The sequence below is a fragment of the Sinocyclocheilus grahami genome, unplaced genomic scaffold (genome assembly GCF_001515645.1).
Source record: "Sinocyclocheilus grahami isolate Dianchi unplaced genomic scaffold, SAMN03320097.WGS_v1.1 scaffold67.1, whole genome shotgun sequence".
NCBI classification, from domain to species: Eukaryota; Metazoa; Chordata; class Actinopteri; order Cypriniformes; family Cyprinidae; genus Sinocyclocheilus; species Sinocyclocheilus grahami.
Genome location: NW_015505246.1, coordinates 474,740 through 491,569, shown reverse-complemented (window position 1 = coordinate 491,569; position 16,830 = coordinate 474,740). Strand labels below are relative to the sequence as shown.

The following is a 16,830-nucleotide window of genomic DNA, read 5'->3' as shown; positions in this document are numbered from 1 at the left end:
CACTTCGTCCACGGTTAAAGCAGATCCGGTGATCCACAGCGCAAAGTTGATGTATTTCCTCAGCGACCAGCACGGATCAGCTCTAGGCATGACTAAGCGGATATACAGAGAGAATATAAGTTACGCCTTCTTTCTTTGCGTGAACATTTGGGCGGTGTTATGCAAATCTTTCCACATGGTGACGTAGACATGTGGGGGCGTGTTAGAACGAGCCGTTTTAGGTAGGCGTGGTTGACTCTTAACTTTTATAAAGAATATCTCTTTGGATTTGAGACTTTAGTCTTTGCAACTTTACAGATCTTCTTTATGCACCAAGAGCTTGTAACACTCCAAAGAGAAAGGAAAAATTTAAATCACATCATATGACCCCTTTAAAATATTCAAATATGCTGAGAATAGTATTTGCTCAACTAAAGCTATACATTTGTATAAGAAGCGAGTATTTTTTTAACGTAAATTACATTATGACATTTTTTTTTTATATAATTTACTCAAGACAGCAGTTATTATCGTTACTAGGGTAATAATATTTTCGCCACATGGCGGCGCTCTTGTGAACTGTTTAGCATGGCATCATTTTCCTGCTATTGCACATGTTTGCTAACTTCTTTAGTATTGGAATCTCACATTTGTAATCTAAAAATGTTGCTTTGGAAAACCTGTGTTTTCTAACTATAAAATAAAGTGTATAACAACACAGCTGTTGACAAGCATCTTTATTTTACCACCACATGAATATGCTGAAAGGTGTATGTAGTCAGGGTTTCAAGGATGTTTAAGGATATTCTGGGACATACTGGAAGAAAACCGGTATGTGTGGTAGGATTAGTATATTTAATGTTTTAATTATGATAATGTAATATATATATATATATATATATATATATATAGTACAGTTTTGGGGGGATACCATATAGATAAGAAAATCTGAACTTTGGAGTCTAAATTTTGTACATTTTATAAAATTAAGCAAATCATTTGTTGGCCTTTTACAATAAAAATCCAAAACACACTGAAAATATGTAATGTCTTAACGAATTTCAATCTATGTTCAGTGAAAGCTTGTAAAATGTACAGGTTGCATTTAGCCCATTTTATTTATTTTTTATTTTTAAACAATAGTACAATTTAGTCCAGACATATTCCAAAATGAGAAATCCAGTAGTGAAATCTTATTTGTACTTCACGGCATAGTTCATCCAAAAATGAAAATTCTGACATTATTTGTTCACTCATGTAACCCATATTTCCTTTTGTGTTCATATGGTTTATGAAGAACATGAGGGTGATTAACTGAATGTTCTTGTATACTAAGATCATATGGCTCAAAAATCTTTCTATCCCACTGTAATTCTGTGCGTGTGTGTGTAGTCTAGACTGTTCCTCTCTTCTTGATAACATGCTCCATTGTAGCTGTCTCTGAGGTGTCCAAACTGATCTTGTATTTAGCCAGAATCTTGAGAATGGGCCTAAGCTTCAGCCACCACTCAGTCTTCGGTATACGATGTCTGGAACAGAAACAGACAGTGTGAGCACATGAGGATGCAGTGATAAGATAGGATTCATCCAGTGAATGACAATGTGCACAATAAAATGAAACAACGGTAAAATGAAACAGCAGGATCACTCACTCAAAGTCAGTGTCCTCTTTGAGATCAAAGAGAGGCTGGAAGATCATGGCTCTCTTCTTCATTCCCAAAACACAGGCAGAGTCTGGTGTGTTGGCAAAGATACGGCCTTCTCATATGAAGATATAGACAAAAAGAAAAATATTATTCACACAAATGGGTCAGGTTCATATGTGAGGCATTTTCCATGAATATGGTACACTTTGGTGTCCCACTGCTTTTATATAGTGAGAATTATTAGATATTAGTCACACTATTTTGTAAGATAAAATTAATCTAGCATGAAAAGTAGCAAGTTAAAACACATTAAATGTCATTATCTCTCTCTTAAAATGGTGATTTTTGGCCTTTAAACCCTTCTTGACTGTAACCATCAATTTAAAAAAAAAACAAGTCAAGCCATAATTTTGACTCTGATATTCAATTCATTAGTAAAACATGTTATTTGTATATTTTCTCATTATTTAGTATTAGTTAAAATATTTATAAATTATAATTAGTACTAGTAGTACTTAAACTTAAGTTAAAAATTATTATTAAATGTTTGTTGCTAAAAAATAACTCTCGCATAAACTACAATTGTGTTCAAACAGGTCATATAATGTTTAGTCCGACCTTCTAAAGTTGACTATTAGCATTTTATATACATTTGATGACATTTTTAAAAAAATTTCTAACTCTCTCTCTCTCTCCAGTCACTATTTTTACCTGGCAAGTGCTTTACATGTAAACACAATTCAAATCCAGTTAAAATCCTTTACTCAGCCACTCACTGAAATTACTCTTCACTCACCATGTCTGTAACACTCCTTCAGTTTATCAGTCAACCATAACACTGCTTTAGCACCCATCTTTGTGCCAAAGTTCCTATCAAATGGTGTAGGGGTTCCACCCTGAAATACCATAAGAAAAGAGATAATGACAAAGGAAATCTCAGCTCTGTTATAATGTTAAAAACAAAGAATGCTATCAATATTGTACACACAAACCTGCTGCATGTGTCCAAGCACATTCTTGCGGCAGTCAAAAACTCCCTTGCCCTCTTCGGAGTACAAGTTGAAGAGAAAATCTGTGGTATAGTTCGCATTACATTTCTCATTCCTGGGGGAAAACAGTTTGATGTTATTTAGACTGCTGGCACAAGAATGAAATAAGACCGGAGTCATTTGTCTAGATTACTGGAGAAGTTGACTGAATGTAAAAGAGAGAGCGAAAAGATGCAGAAACAGATTGTGTCATAGAATGACCAACCTAAGGATGAGGCCTCTTTTTACTGTGGTCTTCATCTTCTCCAGTAAGTGCTCCACGTTTGTCTACCTCCCAACCAGAAGTTTAATGGTTAAAAACAAGCCAAATGAGATATATACACTCAATAAAGCATCAGTCTAACCAAACATGTTTCACCTCCAGGTCGTGAATGCCAAATGGGTCTTCATAGATATAAGCAGCATCAGCCCCTGCAGCCAATCCTGCCATGGTTGCCAGATAGCCACAGTATCCCCCCATTGTTTCAATGATGAAAACCCTACGCTTTGTTCCAGCAGCGGATTGCTTGATTCTATCGCATGTCTTAAAAGACACAAAACAGATGCTTACACATATAGTTGTGGACTTACATGTCTGTGAACTGTATATTATTTTATTTTATAGTGTGTGGTTTCTCACAGTTGTGATAGTATTGAGAGCGGTATCAGCACCGATGCTGAAATCTGATCCAGGAACGTTATTAGACACAGTAGCTGGAATAACAACCAGGGGAATACACAACTCCTCAAATTTTTCTCTGGCAGTCACTAATTCCAAACCTCCAACAAAGGCCTAAACAAGAGAGAGAGAGAGTGTAAGAAGGAAACAGAAAGGTGAGGTAGTAGCAGATGGACAAATAAAAAGAATGTTTTTATTCATATTGGAACTAATATTCAGGATTTTCTCACCTCAAACCCTCCAATGATAACCAGGGCATGAATGTTAAACTTGGCTATATTCAGACTGATCTCTTCAATCATACTAGCTGGCAGTGACCTCCAGGGAGAAACAAAAACAACAACTAAATGCTGGAACTCACACTACACTAACATCCAAAGGATTAAAAAATCCTACTAATCTAATACTAATCCCCAAATATAGTTGGGTTGTAATATTAAAGCTCTATAAAGAGTTATAAAATGAATTAAATAAACATTTCTGTCTTACCGCTTGGTTCCTAAATTAGAACCGCCTTTGCCTGTCCAGCCTCCAACGTAGCCCCATGCCATTGGTTCAATCTGTGAAAAGCGGGAGACGGAGATGAAATTGAATAAACACATTTTTTCATGTGGACTCATGGATTCCTCATGTACGTTAAATACTTTACAGTTCCGTGTGCAAGTCCATCGAAGCCGTCATGTACAGCTAGCATGTTGTGTCCTTGAAGGATACCGATCCTGACGGCTGAACGGACTGCTGCGTTCATTCCTGCACATGGAGCTCCCACGTTCAGGATAGCTATGTTTATATTACTCTAAACAAGGAGAAAAAGATGGGAGGAGGAAGATGATAAAAATCACAATAAATATATATAGAGAAGAGGTAGAGAAATTCATGCATATTTGGAGTAAAGCCTAACAAAAGGGATAAACTGCATGATAAAATGGTGCTTGTTATACACCTTCACATCTGGGGCGGTCACATGAGCCAAGAGTTTATATGTGTTCCAGTTGTTCTCAAAACTCCTGCAGAAGAGAAACAGCAAATCAATCACAAGATTAGTTTGTTATAACAAAACGAAAGAAAGAAAGAAAGAAAGAACTCACTTTCCCCTGAGCTTAACAGCTTCCTCAAACCTGCCCTCTGCCATTGCTTTGGTCACTTCTTTTGTCTAAAACCGAGAATGAGAAGATATTACAAATTAAATTGCTTAACAATGGTACAAATCAAATCAACAAACCAAACATTTGCATCAGATGTTTGATTTGTGCCTCTGATTGGTTTATGCCATTTTAACATATGCCTCTGCAAAAATATAAATATATTAAATATGATATTTAATTACACTACCATTATTACCATAAATGGGATCAGCCAGATTTTTTAAAGCACATTTAAAAAATACTAAGTTTTTAAAATTGATAATAATAAGAATGTTTCTTAAGCACCAAATCCGAATATTAGAATGATTTCTGAAGAATCATGTGACACTGAAGACTAGAGTCATTACTGCTGAAAATTCAGCTTTGCCATCACAAAAGTAAATAAAATGTTTAAATATATTAAAAAAGAAAAAAAGTTCTAAACTATACTATTATTTCACAAAATTACTTTTTTTTATTATTAATTTTTTCTTAAATATAAGCAGCATTGGTGAGCATAGGACACTTCTTTCAAAAACATTTTTTAAAAATCCTACAGACCACACATATAAACTGTAGTTGATAGAAAATTATATAAAACATACAATTATTACAGGTTTTTTCAACTGCTTACACACAAAATCTTTACTTGTCACACAATTTCTGACACTCGAACACCAGAACCACAATCCAAATCTGCAAAACCATACACTAATGCTCGGTCTTTGACTCAGTTTTCAATTTTATAAATCACTTTTTTAAAAACACAACACACAATTCTCACACAAAAATTTAACAAGAAGTATTTTGATTTCCTTTTTCAAACACAACCAATCAAAACCCACATGAAAAAATACTATAGTCATTTATAGTAAATACTATAGTGTTTTTGAACCACTATAGTAAAGTGTATTATACTGTATATATTATAGTATTTACAACACTTTGTTAATTAATGCTACAGCATACTGTAGTATTAACTATAGCGAACTGATAAACTGTGATAAATACTGTAGTATACTTTAGTTTTTACTTTAGTAAACTGTAGTGTATTGTAGTATAATATACCCTATAGTTGTAGAAAACTTAGTACAGTATTGGGTAAAGTCATTTGTTTATATTGCTATAATTATTATATTACCACAGAAACTATAGAATTACCACAACAAATTACTTAGTACTTAGTAAAGTACTTTACTATAGTGTTTTTGAACCATACTATACTATACATATTTACTATAAATGACTATAGTATTTTTTCATGTGGGTAATGCCACACTAATTCATCAGTGCCTCACACTAACTCCTCACATGTGCAAACACTCATTGCTTTACTCAGTCATCATGGCTTTAGAATAGGTCTATAAATACACATCTACACAACTACACATGGCTGATGTATTTCTTTTCTTTTGTACTGTGTAATACTTTATTCACAACCACAAATGCTTACAAGTAAAAAAAAAGGTTGGTTTCAATCTTGCTTTCGTGTTTTTCAACATCTCTCTGCCAATTACTTTCAATCTTGTACAGAAATGTACAGAGGAACTCATGAAAGAAGAGCTTTAGGTTTTGAATAAATGTGTGTATATATATAATATAATATATAATATCATGGCAAAGGTGTTTGCAACGTAAGACAAATGTTTGCTTTTGAGATGTGTTTGTGATATTTGGAATGCAGTGCTCCATGTGAGGCATTTTGCATTTTGTGTGTGCAATTCTTGGATTTGTGTGTAAAGTGTGTAAAAAAAAAAAAAAGAGGCAAAGTTTTGAAAATGTGTGTAAGCAGTGTACAGCAAAAACGGCAACTAATAAAGTTATGAGCTATGAACTACTTAAGTATACAAATTAAAATAATATATAAAACAAACACATACTGTACATTTCTATTCTGGGAAAACAGCATTCTGTTTTAGATGACCACAAAAAAACAAATCAAATATGAAAATTATGGAGCCAAGTCAGAATGTGTCTGTTACTGCTCACCACTTGCACACACTCCATGAGGGGCAGTCGAACCGCCATGTTTCCAGACAGACTGACCACACATGCAGGGGTGTCAGGAGTGGCCTCTAGCAATGCCATCACAGCCTCCACCCCCATCCTACTGCCCTGAGAACAAGATAGACAGGGGAAGACCTTACTGGCAGCATTTTACAGATGCATCAAATAAACAAAAAATATTTTCAAAATCTGAATCACACCAAGATTCTGTCGAAGGCTGAAGGGGTTCCTCCTCTCTGCACATGACCCAGAATAGTGGCACGTGTGTCAAAGCTGAGCTTCTTAGTGACCAGCTAAACAAACACAAACAAATGTGAAGAATTAGCAATGTCATGTTAAGTACCGGCTGATAAAAAAATCACAATGATCATATTTTTATGCAGCAATGTTTGGCTTACATTCTTTAGAATATCACAAGTGATAGGTTTGCCGTGGCGATCCAAAGCGCCTTCTGCCACAATGATGACATTTAAACGATTGCCAATGCTTCTTTGCTGCACAATGAAGACAGCATAATGACATTAGACAGAATATAATAATGATGTTGACTATGATGACAAATAAGACAATTATAATATGTATAGATGTTACATAGGTAAGTCTCCTGCACAGATGGTCCTCCCATCCTTCATCTGGGGGCATTTCAGGAATAAAAACCCAGTCAGCGCCACACGCCAGGGCAGTGACTAAGGCCAAATATCTATATATACACACATAAACATATACATACACTCTCGTTTAGTGGCAGAACATAAGAGAAACACTGTATTGTGATAACCAGGGTTATTACAGTTAACTAAAATAAAAATAAAACACTTTTTTTACGTTAAAAAAATTAAATAAACATTAACTGAAATCAAATAAAATATAAAAACAAACTTATTTTATTGAATTTTTATTGACTCTAGTTTCCAAAGCAACATTTCTCAGTTTCAATTAGTATAACTTGATGTACTAAAATAACAAAAAAAACTAATAAAATAATAAATAATAATAAACATAAAATAAAATAAATAATAACATACAAAGTGACACAAGCACACAATAAATCACTAAAACATTAACTAAAATTTTAATGAAAATACAAAAATTATAATAACTCAATATAAAATATAAATATAATGTATCTCAACAATACTAAAATAACACTGGTGGTAACCTTGTGTATAACAAAACTACTGCAACTGATTTATGATCAATAGTTAAGTAAAATTACAGAACACTGATTGGCATAATATATTGATTTTGTTGTAGAACAGATAATAACGGAACATACAAATGACATATCCATGCACCATATTGCAACATACCCACAATGCCTCCCCATCACTTCCAGAATGAAGGCTCTTTGATGACTGCAAAGGTGAGATAAGAACAGACAAGTCAATGTGTTGTCAACTGTGTAGTGCCCTATGTACATGCAAGAGTGTGTTTGTATGTACCTCTGAGCTGTTGTTGTGATGGCATCCACTACTTCCATGATCCTGTGCAGAGCCGAATCAGTGCCAATGGTCATGTCTGTGCCACAGAAATCATTGTCGATGGAGCCAACCATCCCAACGATGTTCAGATGAGATGAGCGTTTAGCCTCCTCTGCTGTGATTTTACCTATGAGCAAAAACAGACATGTGTTTCTCTCTAAATCTCTGTGAAAAAGTGACACATTAAATCTTGTCAAGCTCCTTATTTTATATTAAGCTACAGTGTCTTACTTTCTGCTAAATATTGCATATAAAATATATTACCAAAGTTAAAATGTAGTTTCAAATACTACTATATACACTACTTTTCAAAAGTTTGGGATTTTTTAATATTTTCAAAAGAAATCTCTTACACTCAACATATATTTATCCTACCTGCTTTTAGCAAGATTTGGAGCAGTTCACTCCACTCATTGCGAAACTCATTGGCGCCTGTCAGGCTTCCATCTCCACCAATAACACACAGATTAGTGATGCCCAGCTTCACCAGGTTACATGCTGCTTTAGCTCTGCCCTCCTTAGAGCGGAAGTCCTGACAGCGGGCACTGCCAATCACTGTGCCACCCTGACAAAATAAGAAAAATAATAATAAACATACTTCAGCAAAAACATCAAATTAACTTCAGATGTTTTAGAGGAATATATTGTACTAAAGTGTGGTGGATGGTTAGTGTGGTTGAGATTTCCCTCAGCTGGTTTACCTAATATGAAAAGAACAATTTAGACCCACATTGCTTTCTGGCTACGGGCGCTAGACCAAAGGTTAAGGTTTGGCTGGTTAGCAAGGGTTTGAGACTGCCCACACTCTTGTGTCTTGTGGTGTCATTAGCCAATCAGCATTGTCATGACGTCATTTGTCTGTGGCTCATGTGATTACGCACTTGGAATTTGTGGTGTGGGCAGTAGTGTTTATATGTGTGTGTGTGTGTGTAACATTACCCCAAGTCTCAAAAGCAGGTCTCTGGGTGAACTCTGGCATTTTGTGCTAGACCATAGCAGTTATACTATGCAACATGATCGCTTACATGCATACACAAATAACCTGATGCACTCATCCCTTAGTTACAGTTATATTGATGTATGCACAATAATAAATACAAATAGCAAAAATGCTTGTTGAAAGCAGGAGCGTTTCTAGCCTTCCATAAACACTGGGACACAGGCCTCCCATCAAAAAGTGTTTTAAAATTGTGATGCTCTTTTATGATACTGTTTTGGATATAAATTGTCTTCACCTGCAGTACTGAGTATACTGCATATTCACAAGCAATAAAGAGCAGCTTCATTGCTGATAAACCAATGATATTAACATTTGCGTGTTTTGTGTCACACAAGGGAATGGACTATGGGTTAATTCCTCATTCAGCACCATATTTTTGTTTTCTGTCATAAAGTATGCTGTTACGGTGTGAGAAACTGCTACATACGATTAAGTGATTTAGTGAAATGTTTTGTGAATCGTGCCCCAGTAAAAAGGGTCTAGTGATGCTCCTGGTTGAAGGTGAAGGGAGATGATGAGTTTATTACCAGCTGCAGCATCATTGACACACTCTCCCAAGTTGCTTGTCGGATGTTATCTCCTCCATCGACTAGGCCCTGATAACCCTAGATGCACACAAAGATTGGAGGATGCATAATTGAACACACACACATTACATAATACATCAACTTTAAAAGATTGAGTGGATTTTGAATTGAGCAAAAGCTGAGTGAATTAGAAAGTGAATTTCAAATTCTCAATTTCTGTGTACAGCGAGTGCCAATCTTTCACCTTTAATTCTTTATTTCTTATGTGTGTGTGCTTAGATGTACAAACCTCATGTACAAAATAGACTTTCGCGCCGGTGTAGATCCCAACCCTCACCGTGGCTCGGACAGCAGCATTCATACCTGAGATACAGTATAATAAATAAAGAAGCATAATTATTGCACATATTTTCTAGACTTTTGATTTGCTAGACATTTACATACCAGAACTAGAGGTCTAAGGTTGTCTTTAATTTGTCACAAGCATTACATTTAATTAAGTTTTGGTGACTGTTCGTGAAAGGTATCAAGGTAACTACTAATTAACTGGAAAGTGGGTGAGAAAAACTGCTTTTGGTTTTATTCTAAACCTGTTATCTTGTCATCTGGTCACACAAACACACATGGTGGTTAAATCCCATTGAAAAGGGAAATCTAAGTGGCTCGAGTTTCATTTAAGATTGAACCAGAGGACAACAGGCAAGCTTCATTGCCCAGCTCTCTAAAGCAACCACATTTCCCCAAAGGTCACCGGCTAAATATAACACCCCTCAGACAGAGAGAGAGACAGAGAGATCATGGGGAGGAATTGAGTGAGAGTGAGAGGGAGAGGGAATGATGCGATGACCATAGTTAAGGTTCTTCTAGGACTAGTTGACATTACACAGTTATTTGACTTATTCTCCAGCTGGTACCAGATAAGGTTAAAGGTCGGTTCTTTTTCCTACTGCTAAAGGTTGGATAAAAGGTCAGTGTGAAAGCTTTAGCACCTCTCATGACCTCTCTGATATACGATTCCTGTTGCTCATTCAACATGGCTGCAATAGTAAATGAGGAGGTGGTAGTTCAATCAGGTAATCAAGCATCCAACAAAACCACTTCAAATGACCATCTATCAAGTAATGCCGAAAATTCAATAGCGCACACATTTGACTTTATGCCTTGCATTTTAATGCAAAAGAGACGGAAACTGCATATTGCTCTTGATAATGCAGACAAAAACCTTCCTAAACGACAAACACTGATATTTTTCTCACTCCGCAGAATAAAATCTCTATTTCAAAGGTATAGTTCTTCGGAAATTATGCCATAATTTTCGCACTCTCATGTCATTCTAGACACATATTCCTTAATTTCATGAAACAAAAGAGATGTTTAGCAGAACGACCATGCTGATCTTTTCCAACAAAAGTGGACAGTGATCTATACTGTCCAAATTATGCAACAACGATGAGGAAGAGAACAAATTGCACCAATTTGGAATACACAAAAGCATGAACAAGATTTTTTTCCTAAACATTTTCATGTGGAATTTTATAGTGTTTTTTTGGGGGTCTTGATAATATAAACATCTCCTTTAGTGTTCTATGGAACAAAGATATATAGGTTAATAAATTAATTGTTAAAAATTGATGTTAGCTTTACCTACTTTCCCTATTTTCTCTTACAAGGAATATCTTCCCTCACAGATTCATATAAATTATTTTACCTAAACTCTTGATGCATGTAAAATCATAGACATGTTATGCATGAACTACCCAAAAACAGCTACACTACCATTCAAAAGTTTGGGGTCAGTAAGATTTTTTTTAATAAGTAAATATTTTTTTTCAACAAGGGCATGTTTAATTGATCAAAAGTGACAGTAAATACATGTATAATGTTACAAAATAATTCAATTTCAAATCAAATCTCTTCTTTTGAGCTTTCAAAGCAACATATAACCCTGAAAAAATTGGATGAGGGTTTCCACAAAAATATTGCTTTCAACTGCGATAATGGTAAGATAGGTTTCTTGAGAACCAAATCAGCATGTCAGAATGATTCCTGAAGGATCATGTGACACTGAACATTGAAAAATCTTACAAACCCTAAATTTTTGAATGATAGTGTACATACACAGAAACATAGTAACCCAATAATCTATTCAGTTCAATTCAACTCACATTTATTTGTATAGCACTTTTCACGATACAAATTATTGCAAAGCAGCTTTACAGAAAATTTAAGTTTTTACATTTTAATCTATTGACATTAACTACAAGACCAGTGGTAGATTATTTGTTTTGTATAAAGTTGTCACATCATAAATGTCGAAAAGTTATGTTTTAAGGCACAAGACTTGTTACTTTCAGTATTAGAAATTAAGATAAAGAGATAATGAAATCTAAAACGCTTTAAAGCCCTACTTCCACAGAGTTGGTCTCCATAAAGGACCATACACACAAATACACACTTCCTCACCTTGTGCATCTCCTCCAGAGGTGAGGACAGCGATGGCTCTTCCAGTCCCCATCTTTGTGGGGTCCACAGGTGTTGAACGCTGCATATTGATGAGATGGCCTGGGGACGACAAGATAAATTTTGAAGTGAACTGTCACCTTTCTCTATCAGACCACTCTCTTGAAGACTGAATGAGAAAGTGGAGTGGGAACGTGACAGCAGTATGAACTCCCTCTACTCTGGCATGCAGTGTCACAGACAGTGTCCACCCCCTTCATAACTAAATTTAAAATTATCTGCAGTGGCACCACATGCTGCTAGTGTTCTGACTACACTGCATTTACTGTCACTTTAATCCCATGTTATGTGTTCTTTACACACAAACAAAACCAGATACAAACACAAAACTCTTACACAGACAAACAAAAGCATATGGTCATGGTTGGACATGCATACAGCAACATGACCGTTACGCTATCTTTTCCCATAGACTTACAGTCATTGTGTATGGTGCTGGGACAGCTGAGGTTGTTCAGAGTTCCATCTAAATACTTTGTAGAAGTGGGCTTTCCATCTATAACACAAGGGCATTGAAAAAAGATTAATTTATTTCTACATCCTAGAATAATTAACACAGCTCTGGCATGACTAAATTATTTATTGCACACTTCCATCTGATCCTTCTGAGAAAACACTCAATGTTATGAACACAATATTATGATATAATTGACAATATTGCGATTATATTATATTATGTTGAGGAGGTGTGTGTGTGTGTTTGTCTTTGTATGTTTAGTGCTGTTATATATAGTACAAATGATCCTTACTATAAAGGGCACAAGAAAGGACTTTTATCAAGCTCAAGACTTACCTATATGACCAGAACTGCATTATCACTATGTGTTTGTTATATCATGTAGATGAAGTAATACGTCTGCAAAATTCTGCAGATTTAATTTTACTATGATCTAATTCCACATATTTAGGTCTATCTATCTATCTATCTATCTATCTATCTATCTATCTATCTATCTATCTATCTATCTATCTATCTATCTATCTATCTATCTATCTATCTATCTACCAATCTATCTGTCTGTATGTCTGTGTACTGGTATATATGATTTATAAGGACACAAATGTGTATAATGATATGGGTACTACAACGTAAACATAGTTTATGAGGACACTTCCTGTGTCCCCGTAAGACAAAAGGCTTAAAAAACATACAAAATGGTGTTTTATGAAATTCAAAAATTGGCAGTAGTTTTCTGTAAGGGCTAGGTGTAGGTGTAGGGTTGGTGTAGGGCGATAGAAAATACAGTTTGCACAGTATAAAAACCATTACACCTATGGAGAGTCCCCATAAACCATAAATGCAAGTATGTGTGTGTGTGTGTGTGTGTGTGTGTGTGTGTGTGTAAATTCAATATCCACCCAATTCAGTAATTTAAGGTAAATACATGGTAAATATATCTTATGTTTCTCCATTTACAAAGAGGAAGACTTCTAGTCACCAAGATTAGTGTCTGATGAGATTATAGTAGAGTCCGGATTAAACTCTACCACTCTAGCATCCCAGTGTGCAACAGCTGCTGGTTGTTGGATGACATTGGTGTTAGATGTCTAGACTCCAGTATGTTACTGTCCACTGATCGAATGCTGCTGTGGATCAGGGTCAGCAGACTAATCAGAGTTGCTGGTGTTTTTGCTTACACCCAGCCAGTCACGTGTAAATTAGTTGTTAGTGGTTAGAGAAGCTGAGTAGTACAATCCTGCCAATCCTGTTTTGAACAAGTTATTTACAGAGTAAGAGTTAAACCTCCTTAACACCAGATAATTCTCTTCAGCAACATTAAATGTAGCGTGATCAGTTCTCAATAAAAAGATATCCTGAAAGACTCTATCTTTTTATTGAGAACTGATCATGTGTGAAAAAGTTTTTGCCCCCTTCCTGTTTTTTTAATTGTTTGCATATTTGTCACACTTAAAAGATTCAGATCATCAAACTAATTTTAATATTACACAAAGATAACCTAAGTAAATACAAACTGCAGTTTTGAAATTATGATTTCATTTATTAAGGGAAAAAAGCTGTCCAAACCTGCCTGGCACCCTAAATCTAATAAATGGTTGTGCCGCCCTTTGCGGCAACAACTGCAATCAAGCATTTGCGATAAATGGCAATGAGTCTTTCACAGGAATTTTGGCCCACTCTTCTTTGCAGAATTGTTTTCATTCAGCCACATTGGAGGGTTTTTGAGCATGAATGGACTGTTTAAGGTCATGCCACAGCATCTCAATCGGATTTAAATCTGGACTTTGACTTGGCCACTCCAAAACCTTAATTTTGTTTTTCTTGAGCCATTCAAAGGTGGACTTGCTGGTGTGTTTTGGATCATTGTCCTGCTGCATAAACCAAGTGCACTTGAGCTTGAGGTCACAAACTGACGGCCGGACATTCTCCTTCAGGATTTTCTGATAGAGAGCAGAATTCATGGTTTTTTTTTCCCTTAATTAATTAAATTATTATTTAAAAACTGCATTTTGTATTTACTTGCATTATCTTTGCGTAATATTAAAATTTGTTTGATGATCTGAATCTTTTAAGTGTGACATATGCAAACAATTAAAAAAACAGGAAGGGGGCAAAAACATTTTCACACCACTGTATGTATACTGTATATATATATACAAACACATCTCTTCCATCTTTATTTGACCCTCTAACTCTAGTATGTATGATTTTTTTAATCCTTTAAGTTACTGCAATGAGAGATTGTACAATGTGATCTCAAGGCAGACAAAAATTGTATTTGCCTCAGATGGCAAAGTCAAGGCCAAATTGTAATAGAAATAATGACTAAATACTTTTTTGCCCCACTGTATATATATACACACACTTTATATGCATTCATACAGAAATAAATAAATGCAAAACAACACCCAAATTATTATTGACATTTACTCTAAGTTAGTTTTTCAAAACTAAAAATGTATTACAATTTTAGTCTCCTTAGTTTTAAATCTAGTCTCTTATAAAGAACGCAGGGCTGGCGGTTGATCCCAAAAGTTACTGAGGGGAACTGACTACACAGATGAACGTGTATGTCCATTTAATTGATTGCCAAAATACTACTACTACACTTTCTAGAAGAGCCTTACCAGCACATAGTTCGGACTTTGATTCATCACTGCTACTTGAATGTTTTGATCCTGTTTACCAAAAAAACAACAACACATTTATATTCATTCATTCATGACTCTTTCTGTGTTACATCACTACACCAGTTGGTGGCAACAATTTCTTTTGAGTATTAGGAATCACTGTTACTCAATCAATTAGTTCAATTCAGATTCATAACAAAAACTGATTTTAAAAGCAATTAAAGAAGTAAAGGCAAGTTCATTGTTTTCAAACTGACAGTAAATGCTTTAATACAGAGTCTTCTCAGAGTCTTGTAAAAGAAGATATTTTAAAGAATGTTGGTAACCAAACAGTTTTGGTTCCCATTGACTTTCATTATATGGAAAAAACGTCGATGGCAACCAAAATTGTTTGGTTACCAAAATTCTTCAAAATGTTTTCTTGTTTCCATCATTCTTCTTTTATGTTCCGCTGAGGAAAGAAAGTCACAAAGGTTTGGAACGAAATGACGTCAGAATTTTTTTTTTGGGGTGAACTATACTATGCTACTGTGTGTTTACAAAGATTAGACCTATTTAATTTTAATATGAAATGTCGAGTTATTTTGCCCTTCTGATTCATACTATCAATCATGTTAGTGCAAAATATACCATTAGACAGCTTATTGAAGATACATTCCCATTAAGATAAGATCATTTCATTCCCATTTTTTCTTAAGAATAAAGTAAATAGATGGAATTGACTTCAAGAAATCCAAAATTCTAGAATCAAACAGTTAATAAGCCACTCCTATTTTATAAATATCAATCCCCCTTTATGAGCAATGCTTGCTTACTGTGACATCATACATTAAAGTGCTGTGTCATTTGGTCATCTGCCTGCTTGACCGCTGAAACATGGCATCTAGTACTCAACACACAGATACACACTAACACACACACAAGGCTACATACAGTCACAACAAAGTAGACATAAAACAACATGCAGTTTTTTATTTTTACACACATTTGAATGCAAACACACAAACACTATGCGTACCGTAGACATGATTAGCATCAAATTGATTCTTCCTGTGCGTGAACTGCCAGATGAACACCGCCAGCCAAATATGAGGAATCCAGTGGAACAGGAGTAAAGACAGTTGCAGAATAAACTCGCACAACTCTAACAAACAAAAACTAATCTGACATACACATACAAATACATCCCAAACGCATACACACACCTGCCAGACACACACACAGCTGTCCAACACTGCCTCCATTCTTTCTAGTAGAGTGAGATGGTGTGGTGGCCATGGCAAGGTCTTATCAGTATTATTAGAACTGACCTCACGTTCCTACTCACGTTTTTTTTCTCTCTCCTTCCCTCGTTTTCTCCCTTTCTAAGCACTATCTTCATTTCTTCTGCCTTTTCCAGCAAATCTCTCTCTAACTCTCTGGTATTTTAAATCTGCATTTGTTCACTGGTCTGTTTCTGCTGAGTTTTTCTTAATCAAATAATTGAATAGTATTTTAGTGCTGGCTGAATACTTAGAAATCAGCTGGACTCACAGCAGTAGAGGAAGTCTAATACTGTAATAGGATTGCATGCAACAGAGTTCACGTGCAGATTTTATTGGATCAAAGCGGGAGTTAATGCAGGTAATGAACTACTATGTTAGGGTAAAGGTTAGTAAAAAACAGACCACACTTTTGACTAACATGATTAGTAGAGTCTTTTTGTTTGTTTTCCTAGCAAGGCTCAATATTATGGATTTTTTTCTGTAT

General features: G+C 35.3%; 1 protein-coding gene and 1 long non-coding RNA gene across 2 annotated transcripts; both read right to left on the bottom strand.

Moving 5' to 3' along the window:
* Positions 1–701: 701 nt before the first annotated feature.
* On the bottom strand, positions 702–12,142 carry pfkmb (phosphofructokinase, muscle b). The gene is made up of 22 exons (XM_016271998.1): positions 11,935–12,142; positions 9,761–9,834; positions 9,472–9,549; positions 8,320–8,509; positions 7,906–8,071; positions 7,774–7,818; positions 7,055–7,163; positions 6,862–6,957; positions 6,664–6,756; positions 6,446–6,571; positions 4,421–4,485; positions 4,276–4,339; positions 3,982–4,128; positions 3,822–3,892; positions 3,563–3,650; positions 3,294–3,446; positions 3,033–3,197; positions 2,880–2,941; positions 2,618–2,729; positions 2,422–2,521; positions 1,632–1,737; positions 702–1,508 (listed from the first exon to the last, which is right to left on the bottom strand). Exons 1-22 carry the CDS (start codon positions 12,017–12,019, stop codon positions 1,373–1,375), a joined length of 2,331 nt encoding a protein of 776 aa, XP_016127484.1. The 5' UTR covers positions 12,020–12,142; the 3' UTR covers positions 702–1,372.
* A 2,952-nt stretch (positions 12,143–15,094) lies between these two features.
* LOC107585123 (uncharacterized) lies at positions 15,095–16,357 on the bottom strand. Its single transcript, XR_001609215.1, has 3 exons — positions 16,287–16,357; positions 16,100–16,142; positions 15,095–15,129 (listed from the first exon to the last, which is right to left on the bottom strand). It is a non-coding gene; the product is annotated as an uncharacterized lncRNA (long non-coding RNA).
* Between the last annotated feature and the right edge of the window lie 473 nt (positions 16,358–16,830).

Coding starts and splice junctions, on each gene's coding strand:
- pfkmb (XM_016271998.1), bottom strand. CDS start 12,019: ATGCAGCGTTCAACACCTGTGGACCCCACAAAGATGGGGACTGGAAGA. Junction 9,550..9,760: donor AAGTCTATTTTGTACATGAG/GTTTGTACATCT, acceptor GTGTGCATCTAG/GGTTATCAGGGCCTAGTCGA. Junction 2,730..2,879: donor AAAAGAGGCCTCATCCTTAG/GTTGGTCATTCT, acceptor GTTTTCCCCCAG/GAATGAGAAATGTAATGCGA.